At 48.2% G+C, this 23,597-nt stretch overlaps 1 protein-coding gene across 1 annotated transcript in view; it reads left to right on the top strand.

Annotated features, from left to right (window-relative positions):
* Positions 1-23,597, top strand: part of nalcn (sodium leak channel, non-selective) — a 137,857-nt gene that overhangs the window by 19,205 nt on the left and 95,055 nt on the right. Inside the window, 4 exon segments of the mRNA XM_061227054.1 lie at positions 4,810-4,961; positions 10,470-10,612; positions 11,487-11,591; positions 17,952-18,038. Coding sequence (XP_061083038.1) covers positions 4,810-4,961; positions 10,470-10,612; positions 11,487-11,591; positions 17,952-18,038 — 487 coding nt within the window.

The following is a 23,597-nucleotide window of genomic DNA, read 5'->3' as shown; positions in this document are numbered from 1 at the left end:
TTTTACTCTGCCTGTGGAGTTCACTCTGCCTGTGGAGTTTACTCCGTTTTACTCTGCTGGTGGAGTTTTACTCTGTTTTACTCTGTTTTACTCTGCTGGTGGAGTTTTACTCTGTTTTACTCTGTTTTACTCTGCTGGTGGAGTTTACTCTGTTTTACTCTGCCTGTGGAGTTCACTCTGCTGGTGGAGTTTACTCTGCCTGTGGAGTTCACTCTGCTGGTGGAGTTTAGTCTGCTCACAGAGTTTTACTCTGTTTTACTCAGGGAGAGGCACTGACACCCACACACACACACACTCCACACGCACTCTGTCCAGCAGAAAGAGGAGTAAGAAAGTGTTTGCCTTCAGCAGTTATTCTGTGTCAGGCCTGCTCGTTGTTTGGTTGCCTAGCACGGTGTTTCTGGGAGCAGACTTGTTTTCAGCAGGCTGTCAGTTTGAGTCATGTTTCTACTGTAGCTCTCCGGTCTTGAGTATTACGGCCCAAAGTGCCTCAGTGAATCTGTAATAAAGTATAATCACCTCCTGAATGTGTACTCACCCTTAATAAGGGCACCAGGTCAACACAGTAAAGACATTTAATACTAATATGTACTCACCCTTAATAAGGGCGTCAGGTCTACACAGTAAATGCATATAATACTATGCTGTGTTGGATCTCCAAACCTTTCTCTGGTCACAGTGAACGCCATTTTGTGCCCTCCTCAGTCTCCCCTTGTCCTCTGTTCAGATAATGGTCACACTCATGCTGAGTCTCTCCTTGAATCTTAGCTAATCAGTGTGTCCAGAGTTAATTATCCGGCCTAATTAATTCTCCCTTTTTTCACGAGAGAGGGTTTGTTTTGCCGTTTGGGTCTTAACTGAGAGCGCAGGACCTTGTTTCTCTGCCTGGAAGGCCTTGGTGTCCTATCACTGGGGAAAAGCTCAGATTCCCCACGGTGGGGGGGTGGGAGCGTTGGGAGAACGCCCTTGCTGGGGCTGTAGGGAGGTGTCCGTGGGGTGGAACAACATTGGGAGAACGCCCTTGCAGGGGCTGTAGGGAGGTGTCCGTGGGGTGGAACAGCATTGGGAGAACGCCCTTGCAGGGGCTGTAGGGAGGTGTCCGTGGGGTGGAACAGCATTGGGAGAACGCCCTTGCTGGGGCTGTGGGGAGGTGTCCGTGGGGTGGAACACCATTGGGAGAACGCCCTTGCAGGGGCTGTCGGCAGATGCTCTGCACTCCTCTCAATGCCAGACCGCACAGAGGCTGTTGTTGTTGCAAACGCCCGTGTGTTTTACATTTCTGAAGGAAGTGGTACAGTAATTACTCGCCGAGTCTTTCAGCGCAGATTGTTGGAAATATCCTCTTGTAATTTTCGAACAAAGCTCTTAATCCGGAGGATAAGATGAGCCATCTTGTGCTTATGTACCTGCCGTCTGCCGGGCGGACATCTTGTTTCCGCGAGTGGAATCCCGGGAATGGTCATGTGACTCGTCTGGACAGGCAGTTAAAGGTTGCCAGTTGTCTGTTTTAATCCCTCACTGCCCCGGGCAGTGCTCAGTTCACTGTGGGATTTTACCGGGGACGGGGAACGGTTTTGCGGGAGAGTTTCTCCCAGCACCAGGCGGGCTGGGGCCGAGATGCCGTCAGCAGGCCGATGTTTCTCCACGGTGGCGCTGGGCTCAGTGACCCTTCCCTGCTGCTCAAACAGCGCTACGCGGGGAACACTGTGCACCTGAAGGTCGACGTGAATTAACCTCGTTGTCCCGAGCATCCACTCGCTCTTATTATGGTCTGTCCCCGCAGGCTGGTGTGATGGAGCGTGTGTCCTGTGCTTAACGCACACGTAGGTGGATTACTTTACTGTGCAACGTGGGGTGCCCTCTCCGCTGTGCTGTTTTCACGAGATTCACATTTATGTTTTATCTGGAACTGTGGTGGTACCTTAAAGAAAACTCGTAAATCATTGTCTTAAATCAAACATCATAATCACGCATTAATCTAGCATGTCTTATTCCATATTCATGTTCGTTTTTTTAAATGGCTTTTTTAAAATGAGATTAATGGCTTTAATACTTAGGATCGTTGAGATTGCTGGTCGGAATTGGAAATGCAGATTACATTGTTATGATATTAGCGATCATGTAGCCTCACATATTCTACACCATCGATCACACCTGGTTCATGGGCGGAGGGGCTGTCTGATCACAGACAGAGAGAGTATCAGTGGGAATATGAGTACAGGCACAGACAGAGGGATAGCAGTGGGAGTGTGAGTACAGGTGTACTGGTTGATGGAGGTCACAGACAGAGGGATAGCAGTGGGAGTGTGAGTACAGGTGTACTGGTTGATGGAGGTCATAGACAGAGGGATATCAGTGGGTATCTAAGTGCAGGTGTCCTGGTTGATGCTGGTCACAGACAGAGGGATATCAGTGGGTATCTGAGTCCAGGTGTCCTGGTTCTTCCTGACTTCGCTCTAAATGACCCGCTCAGGCCAAACAGCCCCACACACAGCTGGGAGCTCTGCCTGCCTCGCTGATTCCAGAACATTCATTCTCATTAAACATCGAGCAGCTCCTGAAACCACACCTGCCACCAAAGAGGGAAGGTGTCTGTGTCTGGCATGTGTGTCTGTGCCTATGTGTGTGTCTGTGTCTATGCATGTTTGTGTGTACTTGGGGGAGGTGTGTGTGTGTGTGTGTGCGTGTGCGTGTGCGTGTGCGCGTGTGCGTGTGCGTGTGCGTGTGCGTGTGCGTGTGCGTGTGCGTGTGCGTGTGTGTGTGAGTGTGTGAGTGTGTGTGTGTGTGTGTGGGATGGGGAGAGATAGATACAGAGTGAGGAGAAGAGGGAGAGGGCTGCAGAGGAGGAGGTAAATGGAATGTTGGGACATGTTTTCCTCCTTTGCTGTTCCTTGGCAAAAGTTCCTCTTCTGTGTCACCTCAGTGTTACACAGGAAATGAGCCAATTCAACGAGGCTAATATGAACAGCAGTATCAAATGGTAAATGGTTGGCATTTACATAGGTCCTTTATCCAAAGGGCTGTACAATTGATGCTTCTCATTCACCTATTCACACACACACTCACACACCAACGGTGATTGGCTGCCATGCAAGGCACCAACCAGCTCGTATCAGTCGTACAGGTAGCTATCGCACACTCAGTGACCCCGCCAGGTCTTCTGAGCGGCCAACACGCACGTTAGCGTTCCTGCCTGGCCCTGGGAATACAGGACATCCTGATTTACGAGACTCCTCGCGGACGGCTTGTTCTGGAGGATCCGTGTCTCTGGAACATTCTTCTCCTGGAATGCAGAACGCCTGAGCCTCAGTGTGAACACCTGGGTCTGGCTGCTTAATCGACGCCCGGAGTCTGTACAACAGGAGTGTAACAATAAGCCAGACTTAGTCTTATTAGGTTAATTTGTAATTTCAGAAGTTGCATATAATATGAAGCCATATTTCATCTCCAAAATAAGTTTTACCCTCTGGAAAAAAAAGATTACATTATAGTCATGTAGCAGATGCTTTATCCAGAGCAACGTTCAATAAAGTGCAAATAAAAAACTTTGCTATTACCTCAGAAAGCTTGCATAAGTTTAGGGCAGAATATGATCCTGCTGGCTGTTATCAATAGTTGTTATGTTACTTACTATCTAGGTATCATCAAATAACTACTGTGGGTGCTGGTAGTCTGGGTTGTGAAAGACACACTGCTTAAAGTTTCACTGTATCCTTGATTAACAAAGGGCTGCTTGTCATTTAATGGGACGGGACCTGGGCCTGTTACTGAAAGGTTGTAGGTTTATTTCCAGGTACAGACACTACTGCCTCCATTACAGACACTATGTTACATTACAGTTATCTAGCTGATGCTTTTATCCAAAACAACTTACAGTTGATTAGACTTAGCAGGGGCCAATCCCCCCCCCCTGGAGCAATGCAGGGTTAATGGCCCAACAGCTGTGTGGATCTTGAGGCTACTCCGGGGCCTGAATCACCAACCTTCCGGGTCCCAGTCTAGCACCTTAGCCACCAGGCTGCCATGCTACCCTTGATAAAGGAACTTCACCTGAATTGCTTCAGTATGTATCCAGTTAAATATAAATGGATAGAAAAAAATGTTTTGAAGTCATGTAAATGACTGTGGATGAGTGCGTCTGCTAAATGGCAGTAATATGAATTAAAGCAACTCTGTCCCGCCGTTGCAGAAATAAAGAGGTGTACAAGATGAATCTCATTCAGGATTAGATTTTGAGCTGGATTACTTCATCGGATTTTCCGGTTTAATTTGGAAAGAAAGCCGTTCCTGAATGAAGTCCCCGGTTCAATAGAAGATGATTTCGGTTTAGCGAGATTACACTGCTGTGCGTTCGCATTCTGTAATCCTGTGGCTTGTTGTGATGAAGAAGATTTGCTTCATCTTTTTGAACTATGAAACTGAGAGTTATAAGTTAGCATGCAACTTCCAAGTTCCAATAATGTAGTAAATTGTGTATTTTGTAAAAGGTCATCAGTCAATTTTACATTCAGATCACCAGGCCCTGTTCATATTGTTTAAGTTCATATATTCATTCTGTATAAGTGAGCCAATCATACCTGTGCAGTCACCAGTGCTATGGTCAAACCTGGGTCGAATACTGAATTGTTTTGGATCCAATTACTTTTCTGTGCGCGACTGGTCTCACCTGGTGCCATACACAATCCCAATACACCAGACAACCTCAGTGAAGCGTAGAAAAGTATTTGAATCCAAAACAGTTCCGTATTTCACCCAGGTCAGGTTACGGCACGATTTCACCTCAGCGATGTCCTGTCTCCGCTCTCTCAGTAATGTGTCCTGGAATAACCTGGCCATTCCGGATACACACTGCTCTCCCGACGGAGAGGGGTACCAGTGTCCCCTGGGCTTCAAGTGCATGGACCTGGAGGACCTGGGGCTCAGCCGCCAGGAGCTCGGATACAGCGGCTTCAACGAGTTAGGTGAGACACATTCACGTTTCTGTTCCTGTTTCTGTTCTTGTTTCTGTTCCTGTTTCTGTTTTTGTTCCTGTTTCTGTTTCTCTTTCTGTTCCTCTTTCTGTTTCTGTTCCTGTTCTTCTTTCTGTTTATGTTCCTCTTTCTGTTTCTGTTCCTGTTCCTCTTCCTGTTTCTGTTCTCTTTCTGTTCTTCTGTTTCTATTACTCTTTCTGTTTCTGTTCCTCTTTCTGTTTCTGTTCCTCTTTCTGTTTATGTTTCTATTACTTTTTCTGTTTCTGTTCTTTCAGTTTTTGTTCCTGTTCCTCTTTCTGTTTCTGTTTCTGTTCATGCTCCATCCGAGCATCAGTGTGACCTTATTACTGCTGGTGTCTGTCATTGTTCTGTCGACCGAGGACTGAACTCATGAACGCGTGTCTCCTCTTTGCCCTCCTGCAACTGTCGGTGCGTCATTCTCTGTCCTGGTGCCATACATCACTGCTGGCTGCGCATTAATAGAATGTGGTATTTATCAGTGCGTATTTTGACGGGTGTCATGACTGTCGCCAGGCTTGTAACGGCCTGCGGTGCGTCTGTAACCTACGTACGACGATGACTCGCATATTTAATCTATTGCTCCGTTCCCGCTGCGCGCTCCATTAGACCTCGGAGAGAGAGGAGTGTTGTGTTTATTGAAATGCAGCCTGCGTACGCGCAATGCCAGCGACGGAGAACGTGAGGTTATGTCCTCAGGCGTCTCTGCGCGCGCTGGCGGACGGCGCCCCGAAGAATCACATCGCAGCATGTCAAAACACTCCCTGCCATTTTGTTCATATTAATTATCCAGGCTTTTTCCTTGTGAGAAAGTGTATAAATAATCACACCGTTTGACGTGCGGTGAAATCGACACGTAAATGCCCCTGAGCAACTCCGCAGTGTCCGCGTGTTGGATACCCGACACGCTTGTAATACAGTGTGCCTTACAGCGCAATGAAGTATTGCAATAGATACTACATCTGATCGGTACTTGAGACATTCAGATGGAAATCGAGCATACTCAGCACTGTAGTTACTGACTGAATGACTTATGGCCTAGGCCTGTTTGCCATGTGTCCTGGAACTAATGTCCACAGCTGTACATCCGATTCTATCTGAGCAGTTTCTAATGACCTTGGTATGCACTTCTTTGTATGTTGCTTTGGTTGAAAGCGTCTGCTAAATGAAATAGAACGTAATACCGTAATGGCTGTTGCTGGCAGGGTAACTGTGACTCACCCATAATGACACATTGGTAAATTAAATAAGAAACCATTCGTACTTGATTCTATTTTCAGGAAAGGCACAGGTGTGTTGATGTGACACCTTTGACCTTGACTGACCTTTGAGATTGATGTGAATATGAAATCAGACTTTTTCAATAGCCCCTGTATTGTGAATTTTTGGGACAGATCTCAATACCAGAAGCCGTTCATAATTGTGTGTATTGCTTGTTGTGGATATGGGTCACAAACATACCCTAATTCATTCAATGAATTTGGGCAGCACCCACCTGGGTGATGCAAGGGCACCAGCTGAGATGTAAATGGAGTTGTGTAATTAAATTTGGAAGATTGGGTGGCAGGCTGAGAGAACCAGGGTTAGGAATTTAGGACATTGGGGAACCCCCTACTCTTTGAGCTGAGTGTCATGGGATCTTTAATGACCACAGTGAGGCAGGACCTCAGTTTAACAGCTTTACAGAATTCCTATTCCAAAAGGGAGGTTTGGCAGAAAAAATATCGGAACCCCTGCTGTAGACCATTTAACCGGCAGCGGGGACCGACTCTCGGAACAAACAGAGATCCAGGACCAGGGGGCAGAAGCAGAACTGTGCCAAAACTCACTGTTCTGAGGAAGCTTCCTTAGGTCACGGTGGCTGGCTAAAAAGCTTGTTTAGACGCAGTGATTTTACTGACACACTGTACCTGCTGCCTTGTAGGCTGTAGTTGGGCCTACAGTAACCATACCTTTACCTTTACAATACCTTTATCAAACATTTACCTTTAGAATACCTTTACCATACCTTTACCTTTACAATACCTTTATCAAACATTTACCTTTAGAATACCTTTACCATACCTTTACCTTTACAATACCTTTACCGAACATTTACCTTTAGAATACCTTTACCATACCTTTACCTTTACAATACCTTTACCAAACATTTACCTTTAGAATACCTTTACCATACCTTTACCTTTACAATACCTTTACCAAACATTTACCTTTAGAATACCTTTACCATACCTTTACCTTTACAATACCTTTACCAAACATTTACCTTTAGAATACCTTTACCATACCTTTACCTTTACAATACCTTTACCGAACATTTACCTTTAGAATACCTTTACCATACCTTTACCTTTACAATACCTTTACCGAACATTTACCTTTAGAATACCTTTACCATACCTTTACCTTTAGAATACCTTTACGATACTTTTACCTTTAGAATACCTTTACCTTTAGGTAACATGGGCAGATGACTTGGCACATTCTGCTGTTTTTTAATGCATATTCAGTGATAGTGAGACTGAACTAAACACAAGGCAGTATGCCTAAGCACATCTCCTTAAGCTATATGCACTTCTGCAGTTATATATGGGCCACCCCAAGCACTGTTTCCTCATGAAAGGCCGTTTGGAGTTTGGGGTCCCTGTTGGTGATAAATTAAACTCAGTGCGTGGAATGTGTTCTTCCACCCAGCCCAAAACCGTTTTCAGCAAAATAAAGTCGGTAAACATTTGTATATGTACTGGGTACAGGTCACCCCACCCCACTAAATCCAAATGCACTCAGTTGAAATGCAAATGCGCTAAAATTAAATACAAATGCTGTGAGTTCAAATGCCCTTCTCCCCGCGCAGATCATTTAAGAACGAGATAGAGAGTCTGGCTAACCGAACGCACAGCGTGTGTGTGACTTTAACCTGATTACAGCAGCTCGTTAGCGCAGTTTCCATTGAGTCTGCCTGACATTAATCTAGCCCTAAAGATGCACCTTGCTGCTTCACTGATCTCAGACTCACCATGAGCTGACGCTGTAGGGATGAGAATCACCATGAGCTGAAGCTGAAACGCACTGCCAGAACTCCCTCTGTACAGAGGGTATGAGCTCACAGCCAGAACCCCCTCTGTACAGAGAGGGTAGATGTGGCTTCAGGATGGCCAAAAGTGTGCCTTGTCTGGAGCCTGTTCCCTCTGCACTGATCTGAGCTCAGTCCGAGGGTCTTTCCTGCAGAGAGCAGTGCGTCTGATTGATTTGAAAGTCGGTCATTGTCAGCACATGATACAATGGGCTCATACATGACAGGATTCAGAAATCCACACTCCCCCATCTGGACCCTCGGGCTTCCTTTCTTATCATTTCATTTAAGCTTAATTTCACCATCAACTGTCTTCAGATAATGACCTCTTTTACACGAGAGACCTGACCAATACTGCTGCAATAATAAGTAAACATTACAATGAATAATACGCAGATTACTAAAAGTGTACGTTTTGTGCACTTACTTTGGTACTGTTTTATTTGTAATCTGTGGGCATAAACTATGATCACAATGCAGTATATGACACAGGGAATGTCTATTAAATGTTTTTACAGTCTTCCCTCGGAGATGGTATGTTGAGGGCTATGCCTGTCTCCAGCTTAATGTGTTCCTCTGGATCATTCCAGGCCCAATGAAGGGGCAGAGAGAGAAAGGCAGCTTTGCCAAAATCAAGAGTTGACCCCCTGGGCACACAATAGAGTACCAACCTCGTGGACCCAGTGTGACAGCTGTCAGAAGAAACAGAAAGCACGTTATGGAGATAAGGAGGAAGCCTGCCAAACTTGCCAGGACTAGCTTTATGAATAAAAAGATGCATTTGAAGTTCCCTACGCTGCTTCAATGAGGTCCAGTCACATACCTAACTCATAACCGGTACAATGAAGAGTGTGTGATTAATAATTTAAAATAAAGCGTAAGGGTTCTTGCTCAAGGGAATCCATCTTGCCAAACAATGAAGAGGAAGCCTGCATATGCAGGATATCACCATCGTCTATTCCAGCCAGGAGCTCATTTGGACTCATTCTGCCTTGCCTTAAAATAGAAATAAAAACCCAGTAATATTTTCACTATGTTCTCAGTCCGCACATTAAACTCCTCATCCAGCCATATCTTGGGAAAAGGAACCCATTGGACCGTGGGAGAGGAGGCAGGCAGGAAACCCATGGTGGTGTTGGGAAGGGCTGTACAGTTTGGGTTCAGGTGTTTTTCTGAGGGAAGGGTCTTTGCTTTCGTGTCACAGTTGGAGCGTCCCGCGCCCAGAGACATGCACTCTGAACAGAGCTCTCGACAGTGCGCAGATAGCGATCCTCAAAAAAAGTCTAAAGGCATACGCATCTCAATCATAAGCACAAACAGCACTGGCTCTGACGTGTGACGTCGTGAAGTGAAACTAAATGCTCCGAATCCGTCCTCCTCTCAGAAGGTTCCCCACGGGGCAGACGCTATGTCTCGTTTAGACGTAAAGTACGACGTTAGCCAAACCGCTTTACTCAGTAAAACAAAACTCCAGCAGAGTAATCAGATTCCAGCCTCGTAATTGAATGTGAATTGGACATCTTTTTTTGCCGGAAAACACTGAGTGACGGATGTGGCAACCAAAGCAGAAATGACAAGGAGCTCTCCATGACGGGGTGCGATGAGAGAGGGCAGGTTTCTCTGATTCAGTTAGCTGTGTATAATATGTGGGGCAGGATTCCCCAGTAGAGCCCTCTCTCAGCCCTGTGGCTGCTTGCTGTGGCTGTCAGCTCTGTGGAGTACTTTAGAGCAATGCTGCACTCGCATAATGGGGAGAAAAGGCAAAAGTGTAGAACAAGCACTTCTGCATAACCGCTTTAAAGCTTAAACCAAATAAGCTTGGCTATTCTGACGGGTTTAAGCACGTGAAGTCCCTTTAATGTGACTTCAATGAGGAGCAGACCCCTTCAGAGACCCGGGCCTCGAGTTTTCAGTCAAACACGGCTTTCACTGGAGCAGACAGACGCAAACATGGTGTAGCTTCGCAATGAAAAGCGCCCTCTTTCAACAACAGGGTGAAATAATCCCTAAATAATCCCTGAAATGTGTGTTTATGGTTTTTGTGCCAGGCAAAATGGGAGCCGGAAGCGACAGCAGTGGGAACGTTATGTTGCGTGTCTGTGTTTGTGACGGGATAACGGGTTTGGGAGAGAGCGGAGGCCTGTGGGAACGTTATGTGGCGTGTTTGTGATTGGATAACAGGTTTGGGAGAGAGCGGAGGCCAGTGGGAACGTTATGTTGCGTGTCTGTGTTTGTGACGGGATAGTGGGTTTGGGAGAGAGCGGAGGCCTGTGGGAATGTTATGTTGCGTGTCTGTGTTTGTGACGGGATAATGGGTTTGGGAGAGAGGAACGTTATGTTGCGTGTTTGTGACAGGATAACATGTTTGGGAGAGAGGAACGTTATGTGGCGTGTTTCTGTCCCATCAGGCACCAGCATCTTCACGGTGTACGAGGCTGCATCTCAGGAGGGCTGGGTCTTCCTCATGTACCGCGCCATCGACAGCTTCCCCCGCTGGAGGTCCTACTTCTACTTCATCACCCTCATCTTCTTCCTCGCTTGGCTGGTCAAGGTGAACACCTCTCCTCCTCTTCCTCTCACACCTCTCCTCCTCTTCCTCTCCTCTCCTTCCTCTCCCCTCCTCCTCCTCCTAATCTACCCCCTCCTCCTCTTCCTCTCCTCTCCTCCTCCTCCTAATCTACCCCCTCCTCCTCTTCCTCTCCTCTCCTCTCCTCCTCCTCCTAATCTACCCCCTCCTCCTCTTCCTCTTCCTCTGCTCTCCTCCTCCTCTCCCTCTCCCTTTCCCCCTCCTCCTCTCCCTCTCCCTCTCCTCTCCTCCTCCTCTCTCCTGTTCCTCGTTAGCCTCATTGTCCTTTGTGCTGGTTCTGAACCCCCGTGCAAGGCTGTTGTGATGTGTCTTTGGCGGCTGCCTTTTCTCACCTGCGTGCACGTGTGGGCCGAAGCTGTGGGTCCTGGGACTCCCTGGGACTGGCACAGAGAGAGGTGTTGTTGTGCAGGGGGAGTAACTCTGATGTGTGCTGTAACAGGTTCAGGAAAGTGCTTATTATGTGGCACACACACACACACACACACACACTCGCACGCATACACCCACCCACACACGCACATGCACACGCATGCGCATTCACACAAGAACACAGGTCTTTCACAGTAGAAGTACAGGTATTCCTAATAAAGTGCTCATTGAGTGTATAGTGCTTTTCTCACACTCAAATCGCTTCACTCGCCTCAACCCCCACCGATGTGCTGCACCCATCTGGGTGATGAAACGGCAGCCATTTTGTGCCTCACCGCACACCAGCTGAGGTGGAGAGGGAGAGAACAAGCCCACACCTGCTGAGCTTCAGCCTTTTGGCAGGAGCAGGGTGCATGCTTGGATGGCTGCTGGGTAGTGGTCCTCACGGTCTCTCTCACGCCCCCCTCAGAACGTCTTCATCGCCGTCATAATCGAGACGTTCGCTGAGATCAGGGTGCAGTTCCAGCAGATGTGGGGATCCCGAAGCAGCACGACCTCAACTGCAACCACACAGGTAACCAACCTGACCACCCTCACACAGGTAACCAACCTGACCACCCTCACACAGGTAACCAACCTGACCATCCTCACACAGGTAACCAACCTGACCACCCTCACACAGGTAACCAACCTGACCACCCTCACACAGGTAACCAACCTGATCACCCTCACACAGGTAACCCTACCTGACCACCCTCACACAGGTAACCAACCTGACCACCCTCACACAGGTAACCAACCTGACCACCCTCACACAGGTAACCAACCTGACCACCCTCACACAGGTAACCAACCTGACCATCCTCACACAGGTAACCCTACCTGACCACCCTCACACAGGTAACCAACCTGACCACCCTCACACAGGTAACCAACCTGACCACCCTCACACAGGTAACCAACCTGACCACCCTCACACAGGTAACCAACCTGATCACCCTCACACAGGTAACCCTACCTGACCACCCTCACACAGGTAACCAACCTGACCATCCTCACACAGGTAACCCTACCTGACCACCCTCACACAGGTAACCCTACCTGACCACCCTCACACAGGTAACCAACCTGACCACCCTCACACAGGTAACCCTACCTGACCACCCTCACACAGGTAACCCTGCCTGACCACCCTCACACAGGTAACCCTACCTGACCACCCTCACACAGGTAACCCTACCTGACCACCCTCACACAGGTAACCAACCTGACCACCCTCACACAGGTAACCCAACCTGACCATCCTCACACAGGTAACCCTACCTGACCACCCTCACACAGGTAACCCTGCCTGACCACCCTCACACAGGTAAGCCTGCCTGACCACCCTCACACAGGTAACCAACCATACCACCCTCACACAGGTAACCAAACATACCCTCACACTGGTAACCAACCATACCACCACACAGGTAATCCTATGTGTACCTGAGCCCCCCGCCCACATAGGTAACCCTACCTGAAGCATCAAATGCTCAAATGTTTACCTCTGCAATACTCTCTGCCATTCCACACGCATTCCCTCTTTCCTGCGATACCATCCTTGTTCTTATTCTTCAGTGATCCTGTTCTGCACCCAGCCATTGTAGTAGAGGCAGGAACTCTGTGGGTTTTCGAAACCAGGCTTGATCTGGTGTTGGATGCTGTCTAGTTTGTAGGAAAACGGTGAGCACTAGGTACACTATTGCGGGAGGAAAATGGTGAGCATTTCTGAGCTGAATGGCCCGTTCTCAGCATTATTATTATGTTACGTTAGTAATTGCTCCTCTAATACGCCCGCTATAGCTGTATGTGTCATCCAACTGTGCGCCGGATTCCCATGATGCTCTCTGTTCCCCCGCACGCAGCGCACAGCTGCGGAGCGCTGTGCAGTCTGACTTAGAGACAAACCCCGGTGTCCTCCCTTAGCTGTTCCCTCCTCAGTCCTCCCACAAACCCGCCCGCTCCATAAGCCCGCTGCGTCTGCCGCCGCCGCGAAAATCCTCTCCCAGTTAATCACTTCTGTGATTAAGAAGGTAACGCGAGGTAACCGAACGGCTGAGACGGAAAATTAATTCTGTGTAAAATAACGGGACTGCAGGAGCCCACTGTCCTTCAGGGACGCAGAGCTGGGGGGGGGTTGGGGGGGGGGGGGGGGGCGGGCACACCCGCGTGTTCTCCCCTCTTTAATTAATGCCGTTTTAATGCAAAGTGGGGGTCTTCTTTGTATTGAAGGTAGTCATTATTGCTCTTTCTGATAACGTTGATTAAAGGCGCGGCGTAATGCGTTCGGGGACGGCGCTGTCCCATGGTGCACCTCTCCGAGAGTCCCAGGGGGCCGTGCTGGCAGAAACGGCAGCGCTCGGTGCGTTCCATTACTGTGAAGTGACTTACAGTTGATTCAACTAAGCAGGGGCCAATCCCCACTGGAGCAATGTGTGGTTAAGGGCCCAAGCCACCTTAGCCACTAGGCTACAGGCTGTCCCAGTCATGTACCTTAGCCACTAGGCTACAGGCTGCCCCAGTCATGTACCTTAGCCACTAGGCTACAGGCTGCCCCAGTCATGTACCTTAGCCACTAGGCTACAGGCTGCCCCAGTCATGTACCTTAGCCACTAGGCTACAGGCTGCCCCAGTCATGTACCTTAGCCACTAGGCTACAGGCTGTCCCAGTCATGTACCTTAGCCACTAGGCTACAGGCTGCCCCAGTAATGTACCTTAGCCACTAGGCTACAGGCTGCCCCAGTCATGTACCTTAGCCACTAGGCTACAGGCTGCCCCAGTCATGTACCTTAGCCACTAGGCTACAGGCTGCCCCAGTCATGTACCTTAGCCACTAGGCTACAGGCTGCCCCAGTCATGTACCTTAGCCACTTGGCTACAGGCCGCCCTAGTCATGTACCTTAGCCACTAGGCTACAGGCTGCCCCAGTCATGTACCTTAGCCACTAGGCTACAGGCCGCCCCAGTCATGTACCTTAGCCACTAGGCTACAGGCTGTCCCAGTCATGTACCTTAGCCACTAGGCTACAGGCTGCCCCAGTCATGTACCTTAGCCACTAGGCTACAGGCTGCCCCAGTCATGTACCTTAGCCACTAGGCTACAGGCTGCCCCAGTCATGTACCTTAGCCACTAGGCTACAGGCTGCCCCAGTCATGTACCTTAGCCACTAGGCTACAGGCCGCCCCAGTCATGTACCTTAGCCACTAGGCTACAGGCTGCCCCAGTCATGTACCTTAGCCACTAGGCTACAGGCCGCCCCAGTCATGTACCTTAGCCACTAGGCTACAGGCTGCCCCAGTCATGTACCTTAGCCACTAGGCTACAGGCTACCCCAGTCATGTACCTTAGCCACTAGTCTACAGGCCGCCCCAGTCATGTACCTTGGCTTGTGGCCCCTGAATGCGGCCTTGTGGCCCCTGATTGGCTGGCCCTGACACCAGTCTGGCCATCTGTCGGAAAGCTCTCCCAGACTCTATATCAGATGGCTGGCAGAGAAGTTATGGACTGTCAGAAGAACCAGCACCATTCAGCATAAGCACAAACGTTTCTGGAACGATCTATTTTCTGTGCACTACCCATCAACAAAATTGTTAAACTTTTAGAATGCCTAAATTGTAAAAACCTTCCAGAAACATTTTCAGAAATTATAGCCATGAATAATTTAGTTTTATGCTTTTCACAAACTAAAGTCTGTAAATGTTTGATTTTTGACTACAACCTCCTCTAGGGAGAGGAAAAATCCAAATATTAAAATCATGGAAGAGAAAAAGAATCATCTGTTTCTGACTGAGATTGCTCCATCACACCGTATGATCACAGGTAGTATAACCCTAAATGACATACTGTTTTGACCTTGTCCTTATTTTGTTAATCTGCTAGAACAGACACAATCTGATTGTGGCTATAGGAGCTTTATGATTACTACTGTAATGGACATTGTGGTGATCACATAGTTACTGTGGGATCCTGTTAAATACGCGTTATTAATTTTTTTATATTTAATTACAGATACAGGTTTGTTACACCAAGCAAAGCAGTTCTCTCTGCTTTAATTTAAGCGTTTATCTGTTAAGAGCTGATGTAGCACTGTACGCGCGGTCGTGTCTGTGTGACGTCTGATGTTTATCACAGACCAGGCCCGGAGAGAGCTGAGCGCTTGGCAGTCAGACCACACTCTAACGTGTTCCTCATACACGGGGAAAAGCCATTATCTCACGCCGTGTTTGATCTGTTTAGGTAGCATAACGCTGATGAGTTGCGCAGTGCACTGCAAGGTTGAGGAGCGGGCGGAGCTTGATTGGATCAGCGAGGCTGCGTGTCTGAATTCTGAGCCCAGTGGGAGACCGCAGCCGAATTAAAGAAGAAATCTCAGTAAGGCGGGAAAGCCAAACCCCATTCTGTGGAAATGAGGCTGCTTTTCAATAACGTCTTCTCCCGGTCTGCCACGGCCTTAAACTGATTCCTTATCTGTAATGGGATTGTGGAGATAGACGCTTTAATGTATTCCAGTGTTTTAGTTCCGCTCCGAGGAAAAGCCAAGGGCTTCTCTGAGGTCGAGGTTCAGAAGTCAGAGATTCGTGGCGGATTTCCGAAAGTCCCTGATCACGCACCCACCACCCCCCCACGTGCACGCACCCCCGTAAAACACTGTGCCTCCAACGTGGAGGTTGCAGGTTCCATCCCACTGTGCCCCTGAGCTAAAGGAACTGAACCTGACTTCCTTCAGTAACACAGCTGTGTGAATGCCCTGGATATGGAGCTGTACTCTGTGTGCAGGGAGGAGAGTGTCTGCTGAACGCTGTTACGCTGCATAATGAGACTGGGGCGTAGTCTGGTATGAGAACAGAACCGCTCTGTGTAATGAGACTGGGGCGTAGTCTGGTATGAGAACAGAACCGCTCTGTGTAATGAGACTGGGGCGTAGTCTGGTATGAGAACAGAACTGCTCTGTGTAATGAGACTGGAGCGTAGTCTGGTATGAGAACAGAACCGCTCTGTGTAATGAGACTGGGGCGTAGTCTGGTATGAGAACAGAACCGCTCTGTGTAATGAGACTGGAGCGTAGTCTGGTATGAGAACAGAACCGCTCTGTGTAATGAGACTGGAGCGTAGTCTGGTATGAGAACAGAACCGCTCTGTGTAATGAGACTGGGGCGTAGTCTGGTATGAGAACAGAACCGCTCTGTGTAATGAGACTGGGGCCGCCTGACAGCCAAGGGCAGCAAGGGTTTGTGGGTAAGGCGGCGGGCCGAATGGGGGGCAGGCGTAGAGGAGAGAGCAGGGGTGTCAGAGCCAACTGAGACAGAACTCTTACTGAAGGACGAGCCGCCGGCCCCAGGGAGGACAGAGGAGGATGGATGGGAGGACAGAGATTAAGGAGGCTGTGGAGGATCGGGATGGAGGGAAGCCCAGAGGAGGAGAGGAGGGGGGGAGGAGAGGAGAGGGGGAATCAGAGCTGGAGGGCTGACCGTGAGGGGGGCTCTGGGGAAGGCCGGGGTCAGCTGACTGCTGCTGTGCAGAGATAAAGATGACTGTGTGTGTGTGTGGGGGGGGGTCATCCAGGTGAAGGTAGAATTGGCCCTGCAGGATTATTCTGGGGAGGAGATGAGAAGGACGTCCAGGTCCAGTGCTGTTTTATTATTATTATTATTATTATTATTATTATTATTTTTTATTTTTTTTTATTTTTTTTTGTTTTGTTCTCTTAGTTTGCATCTGAATTTCTCAAGTTCTCATCAGATGCATTCTCTGTGTGAAGATTAGTAAGGTTCAGATTGTGCTGTAAGGTTATTTATTTTTAAACTAGTCCTGTGTCTCAAAGCTTGTTTGTTAAAACTGAAACATTTTTTAACTGAAATATATATCAAATGCTGGTTTCCAGGAACATGGAACAGTGTGTGTGTCTCAAAGTGTGTTTGAGAGCTATCAGAAGACTCTTTATAACAGAAGAATCTGTTTTTAAATGGCATGAATGATTCGTGACATCTTGAATTGTCTCCATGACCTTGCAAACAATTAGCCTCTCCGTATTTATTAAAATTAATTATAATCTCACCGAGACGCCCAAGTCCTCTATTAAAAAAGTAATTAAGAAAAGACATGGAACTGTCAGTCATTGGGTGTGAAAGAAAGTGCTTTAGGTTCTGTGTTTGATCTCCTGGAAATAAAACCACAGTTTAAAGATCTACGGGGACTGAACAGACACATTACTGACCGGCCTACTGAACCAGCCTACTGTGTCTTTATTTGTTCATTTATTAGATTTTTTTATTTGTCCTTCACATGATGGATAACGGACAAAGTGATCACTGCTTTACAATGAAGGGATTTGGATTTTAATTTTACTTCATCTTTTTTGTTTGAACTATTGCCAGAAAAGCTTTCGCGTTTCAGAATCAAGAGGGCGTGAGGATCTGGTCTGCTTTATATGGAACGCATTATTTTTCATTATTTCATATTTCTACATTTAAATGTTAAAATCGGTTCAAATTTGAAAGGCTTGATAAACAGAATATACTGTATGTTTGATACAATGTAAATTGTGTTGTATAGCCAAGCCACGGTATACCCATAAAATAGTATACCCAAGCAGTAGAAACATAAACCACAATTTAATCGCTGGTTGTGGTTTAATCAGCCTGGTTGTGGTTTGATCACAATGGTCCTCCAGACCGTCTGGCTTCTTGAGTGATGCGGGCACCAAGCAGGTGTTTGTTTTATTTCAATGATACCATAGAACACTGGATGTAGCTTCAAGCTTAAAAGGAAATTGAACAATGACCAATAGCTCTCTCTCCTTCTCTCTCCCTTCTTCTCTCTCTTTCCCTCTCTACCTCTCTCTCCTCTCTCTCCCTCCCTCTCCCTCTCCCTCTCCCTCTCTCTCTCTCTCAGATGTTTCATGAGGACTCTGCGGGGGGCTGGCAGCTTGTGGCGGTGGATGTGAACAAACCCCACGGACGAGCACCTGCCTGTCTCCAGGTACCCGAGTCACACACCTACACACACACACACACGCACCCACACACACCTACACACACCTACACACCTACAAACCTACACACACCTACGCACACACACCCACACACTCCTACACACACCTACACACCTGCAAACCTACACACACACACCCACACACACGCACCTACACCTACACACACACACACACACACATACTCACACTTACACACATACTCACACACACCAACACACACACACACACACACACCTACACACACACCCAGACACACCTATACACACACACACACCTACACATACACACTTACACACACCTACACACACACACACAAGCACACATACTCACAGAGTCACTCTCTCTCCATATTTCTCTCTATCTGTCATGCACCTCCAAGTTTTACAGAGGTCTGTCTGGGGTTTCACATTTCAATACTACTAAACATTATGATTTGAATAACATGGTTTCCCTGACAAGATTATTTCTATTTTTAAAAAACTAGTGTTTATGCTCCTCATTAATCACATTAACTTTACCATCGTGTGAGAGCTGGCCCACTGCACTGCAACAGCCCAGACGGACACACTGAAACACGATCATTAAAATCATAAAATATCATATTTGAGTTACTGGGTGCCACGGGCGTCCTGACCAGACATAATCCTCAGCTATTAAGCGTTTTGCTGCAGGGAGATCGGCACAGAACAGTGGGGGCATGACGGCTCACATGGTCTTTAAATTTTTTATGTTTATTAATGTCGTTTTCCCCTCCCCCCACTCGGCGCTTCGCGAAAGGGGTGTGCGTCGATGTTCGCCGGTACGGATCACACTCCACCAAGCCCAATTACAGCGACAGAACGCGCCGGGCGGGTCCATAATTAACGCTCGCGTGTGCTCCACTCCCATTGTTCAACCGAATGATAAATGCATTTAAAATTCTATTTAAAAAGTCATCTGTTGTTAATGTGATTTGTGTCACCGGGTTTGATGATCATATCGTTTCAAACTGAGATTAAAAAAAAGACTAATCTCCCAGGTAAACTTCCTGCCTCTGGGGTCAGTCTGAATTTAACAGTTGATCTTGAATAATGAATTCATTTTGAATTGTAGAGCGATTGCTTATTAGCATGAGAAAAGGCTGTCGCACGACGATGAATCATAGCGTGGACGCTGAGAGGCCTTTCATGTAAATGGCATCACTTAGCCGCGCGACCCGCTAACCGCGCATCACTTAGCCGCGAGACCCGCTAACCGCGCGACATTCAGAACAGAAGCTGTGGGCCGCTCTAAAAGGCCCGTCTTCACACCTTTCCCGACTTCTGACACCGAGGAATCCCATACCGCGAAACACGTAACTTAGTCTTGTAACGAGACTTAAAATATTTTCTTTCTTTTTTTTCCCCTCTGTATATATTTTCTTACCCCATTGGCAAATGAGTCAAAAAGTCTCACCTCAATGGTAATTGTTTTATTTACAAAAAAAACTAGTTGAAATATAAGCCTGAAATACTTTGAGGTTGAGTTCTTTTTTGGTTTTTGCGGCGCACACGAGCTCCCCATCAGACCTGAAGCCTGAAAGATTTACTGTGAGTCAGACGCTGCCCTGTGGCTGTGCAGGAGTTACTGAAGCCTTTGCAGTGATGTTCAGGCTGTGTTGGGGGTGATGTTCAGGCTGTGTTGGGGGTGATGTTCAGGCTGTGTTGGGGGTGATGTTCAGGCTGTGTTGGGGCGGTTGGGGGTGATGTTCAGGCTGTGTTGGGGTGGTTGGGGGTGATGTTCAGGCTGTGTTGGGGGTGATGTTCAGGCTGTGTTGGGGGTGATGTTCAGGCTGTGTTGGGGTGGTCGGGGGTGATGTTCAGGCTGTGTTGGGGGTGATGTTCGGGCTGTGTTGGGGGTGATGTTCAGGCTGTGTTGGGGGTGATGTTCAGGCTGTGTTGGGGGTGATGTTCAGGCTGTGTTGGGGTGATGTTCAGGCTGTGTTGGGGGTGATGTTCAGGCTGTGTTGGGGTGGTTGGGGGTGATGTTCAGGCTGTGTTGGGGGTGATGTTCAGGCTGTGTTGGGGGTGATGTTCAGGCTGTGTTGGGGCGGTTGGGGGTGATGTTCAGGCTGTGTTGGGGCGGTTGGGGGTGATGTTCAGGCTGTGTTGGGGTGGTTGGGGGTGATGTTCAGGCTGTGTTGGGGGTGATGTTCAGGCTGTGTTGGGGGTGATGTTCAGGCTGTGTTGGGGAGGTTGGGGGTGATGTTCAGGCTGTGTTGGGGTGGTTGGGGGTGATGTTCAGGCTGTGTTGGGGGTGATGTTCAGGCTGTGTTGGGGAGGTTGGGGGTGATGTTCAGGCTGTGTTGGGGCGGTTGGGGGTGATGTTCAGGCTGTGTTGGGGGTGATGTTCAGGCTGTGTTGGGGGTGATGTTCAGGCTGTGTTGGGGGTGATGTTCAGGCTGTGTTGGGGTGATGTTCAGGCTGTGTTGGGGGTGATGTTCAGGCTGTGTTGGGGCGGTTGGGGGTGATGTTCAGGCTGTGTTGGGGGTGATGTTCAGGCTGTGTTGGGGAGGTTGGGGGTGATGTTCAGGCTGTGTTGGGGCAGTTGGGGGTGATGTTCAGGCTGTGTCCGGGCTCTGTGGACTCGGAGGCTTGGTGTTTAATGGCCGGTTGAAAGCGGCCTAGTTTGGTGTGACCCTGTTAAAGCAGGGAAAACTCCATTATATGTGTGAGAGTGAGAGTCTTTCACCGTGAGCGGGTCACGACAGACTCATCACGGTGTTCAGTTCCCTGAATCCCAGCAGCCTCTCGCTGAACGCAGCAGCTTGTGAACTGTGACTGGGGCCCTGGAGGGGCGGGGCTCGCCGTCAGGGAGGGGAAATCCATCCCTGAAAACAGGGGCAGAAATGTGGATTGGATTTGTTGCTTCTTCAAACATATAATGTTCTTGACAGTGTGAATATAGTTGTGAACATTTTCTATCTTAATATAAAAATTTGAATAAAAAAAAAAAAAAAGTGAAAGGTAAGTCCTTTTAAAGCAGGGGTGTGCAGTCTTCTGTGACAGCGGCCTGTCTGTCCCAGCCCTGCTCTCTCCCGTGTGTACTGAACTCTCGACGCCCTTTCGGTTATCCTGTGAAGCTCCCGCGTGTCACTGAATGTCTCTCCCTCCGCTGACACACGCCTCGTTTTTCTGCTGCCGTTCAGAGTCGGTAAACCCAGACAAGCCCGTTTCCCTTCTGCCCGGAGTTTGACCTCCGGGACGTGCGTCTCGGGCGGTTCTCCAGACGCCTTCCGCAGACTGCCCGGCAGCCCTTGCATAAGCGATGTGGACATTTTGAAGAGAATTCCAGAGTCTGGGAGCACTACTGTATAACTCCCTGGGATATCGTGCTCAGAGGGATTTGGTTGTGTTCTTAGTGGAGGGGTCTGGAACGAGCAGGGATTTGCAGTGCAGAGCGGACAGGCGGCTCCTTATCCCCCCACGGTGACTACGGTCATTGCAGTGGCAGGGAGTAACGGCACACTGCAAGAAATGTAGGTATGAATGTAAAAAAGGTTGTATATTAAGGACAAACACCCTCAACCCTAACCCAGGAAACCATCAAATGACAGTTCTTGAGCGCTGAACTCTCCCTCCCTTTACCTGGGAGTCAGGTGTGATCACCCTCCCTTTACCTGGGAGTCAGGTGTGTTCCACCCTCCCTTTACCTGGGAGTCAGGTGTGTTCCACCCTCCCTTTACCTGGGAGTCAGGTGTGTTCCACCCTCCCTTTACCTGGGAGTCAGGTGTGTTCCACCCTCCCTTTACCTGGGAGTCAGGTGTGATCACCCTCCCTTTACCTGGGAGTCAGGTGTGTTCACCCTCCCTTTACCTGGGAGTCAGGTGTGTCCACCCTCCCTTTACCTGGGAGTCAGGTGTGTTCACCCTCCCTTTACCTGGGAGTCAGGTGTGTTCCACCCTCCCTTTACCTGGGAGTCAGGTGTGATCACCCTCCCTTTACCTGGGAGTCAGGTGTGTTCACCCTCCCTTTACCTGGGAGTCAGGTGTGATCACCCTCCCTTTACCTGGGAGTCAGGTGTGTTCACCCTCCCTTTACCTGGGAGTCAGGTGTGTTCCACCCTCCCTTTACCTGGGAGTCAGGTGTGATCACCCTCCCTTTACCTGGGAGTCAGGTGTGTTCACCCTCCCTTTACCTGGGAGTCAGGTGTGTCCACCCTCCCTTTACCTGGGAGTCAGGTGTGTTCACCCTCCCTTTACCTGGGAGTCAGGTGTGATCACCCTCCCTTTACCTGAGAGTCATGTGTGTTCACCCTCCCTTTACCTGGGAGTCAGGTGTGTTCACCCTCCCTTTACCTGGGAGTCAGGTGTGTCCACCCTCCCTTTACCTGGGAGTCAGGTGTGTTCACCCTCCCTTTACCTGGGAGTCAGGTGTGATCACCCTCCCTTTACCTGAGAGTCAGGTGTGTTCACCCTCCCTTTACCTGGGACTCAGGTGTGTTCACCCTCCCTTTACCTGGGAGTCAGGTGTGTCCACCCTCCCTTTACCTGGGAGTCAGGTGTGTTCACCCTCCCTTTACCTGGGAGTCAGGTGTGTCCACCCTCCCTTTACCTGGGAGTCAGGTGTAAAGACAGTGAGGTCAATCAGTAATTGCTCAGTTAATTACACTGGAGAAAAGAAAACCAGGGCTGGTTTATTTTGATTTGAGGGCCAGATTTTGAGGATCCCTGCAACAGTTTAGGACATAAATCATTATTAATATCAAATTCAATTCAAAGTGCTTGATTAGGAACACCTAATTTAATTTATTCATGTGATTATCTCATCAGCCAATCATGTGGCAGCAGCGCAAAGCCTAACCTCTAAGTGGATAGGCTACAGCAGCAGAAGACTTAATCTGTCTAAAAATAAGTCTAATTAAATGCATAATAAAGCTAAATAATGCTCACTGAGTGTACATTTAAATGTCATTCCAGAGGAAGTGGGAGATACTGTAGGACTGGGCATATGAATAATACTGTAAATAAAACATATAATATTCACATTTTTACACGTTTTAAATTTAAGAGTAATTTAAGACCACGACATACTAATTATGTATCAAACAGTGCTTGTTGCAAACATTCTTCTATTAGGGTTTGAGATTCTGGTTCTTTAAAGACAATCTTAATGCGGTTATTATGATGCAGAAGGGAGGCGTGCGTTGTTCAGCTTTAAGATATGCAATGCATGTCATGAAAGCCTTTCCGTGTTTTTCTGTTTAAATTAGGCGGCTAAGGTTAATGAGGTTCCTTGTTCTTTCTCTCTATAGGCTGCACAGCGTTAATTAGACATTTGCATTTTTATATGCAGTGATTAATTACATGGATAAAATTACAATGTACAGCTGATGCTGTCAGTTGAAGTATCCAGTTGTTTAAATCTTACATTTATTCGTTCTTTGTCCTAAACTTGCACCTGGATTCATTCAAACTTCACAGTGGTATACTTTAGTTGTTTGGATTCATGTCAATTTGGCATTAATCGACCGGATTTATTCTGTTGGCTGGACTGTCTGTCATTGGATACAAGGTTCATTCCTACCAA

Source organism: Conger conger, chromosome 17, assembly GCF_963514075.1.
Source record: "Conger conger chromosome 17, fConCon1.1, whole genome shotgun sequence".
In the NCBI taxonomy this organism is placed as follows: domain Eukaryota; kingdom Metazoa; phylum Chordata; class Actinopteri; order Anguilliformes; family Congridae; genus Conger; species Conger conger.
The sequence above is the reverse complement of the archived record's forward strand: the minus strand, read 5'-3'. Positions and strand labels throughout refer to the sequence as shown.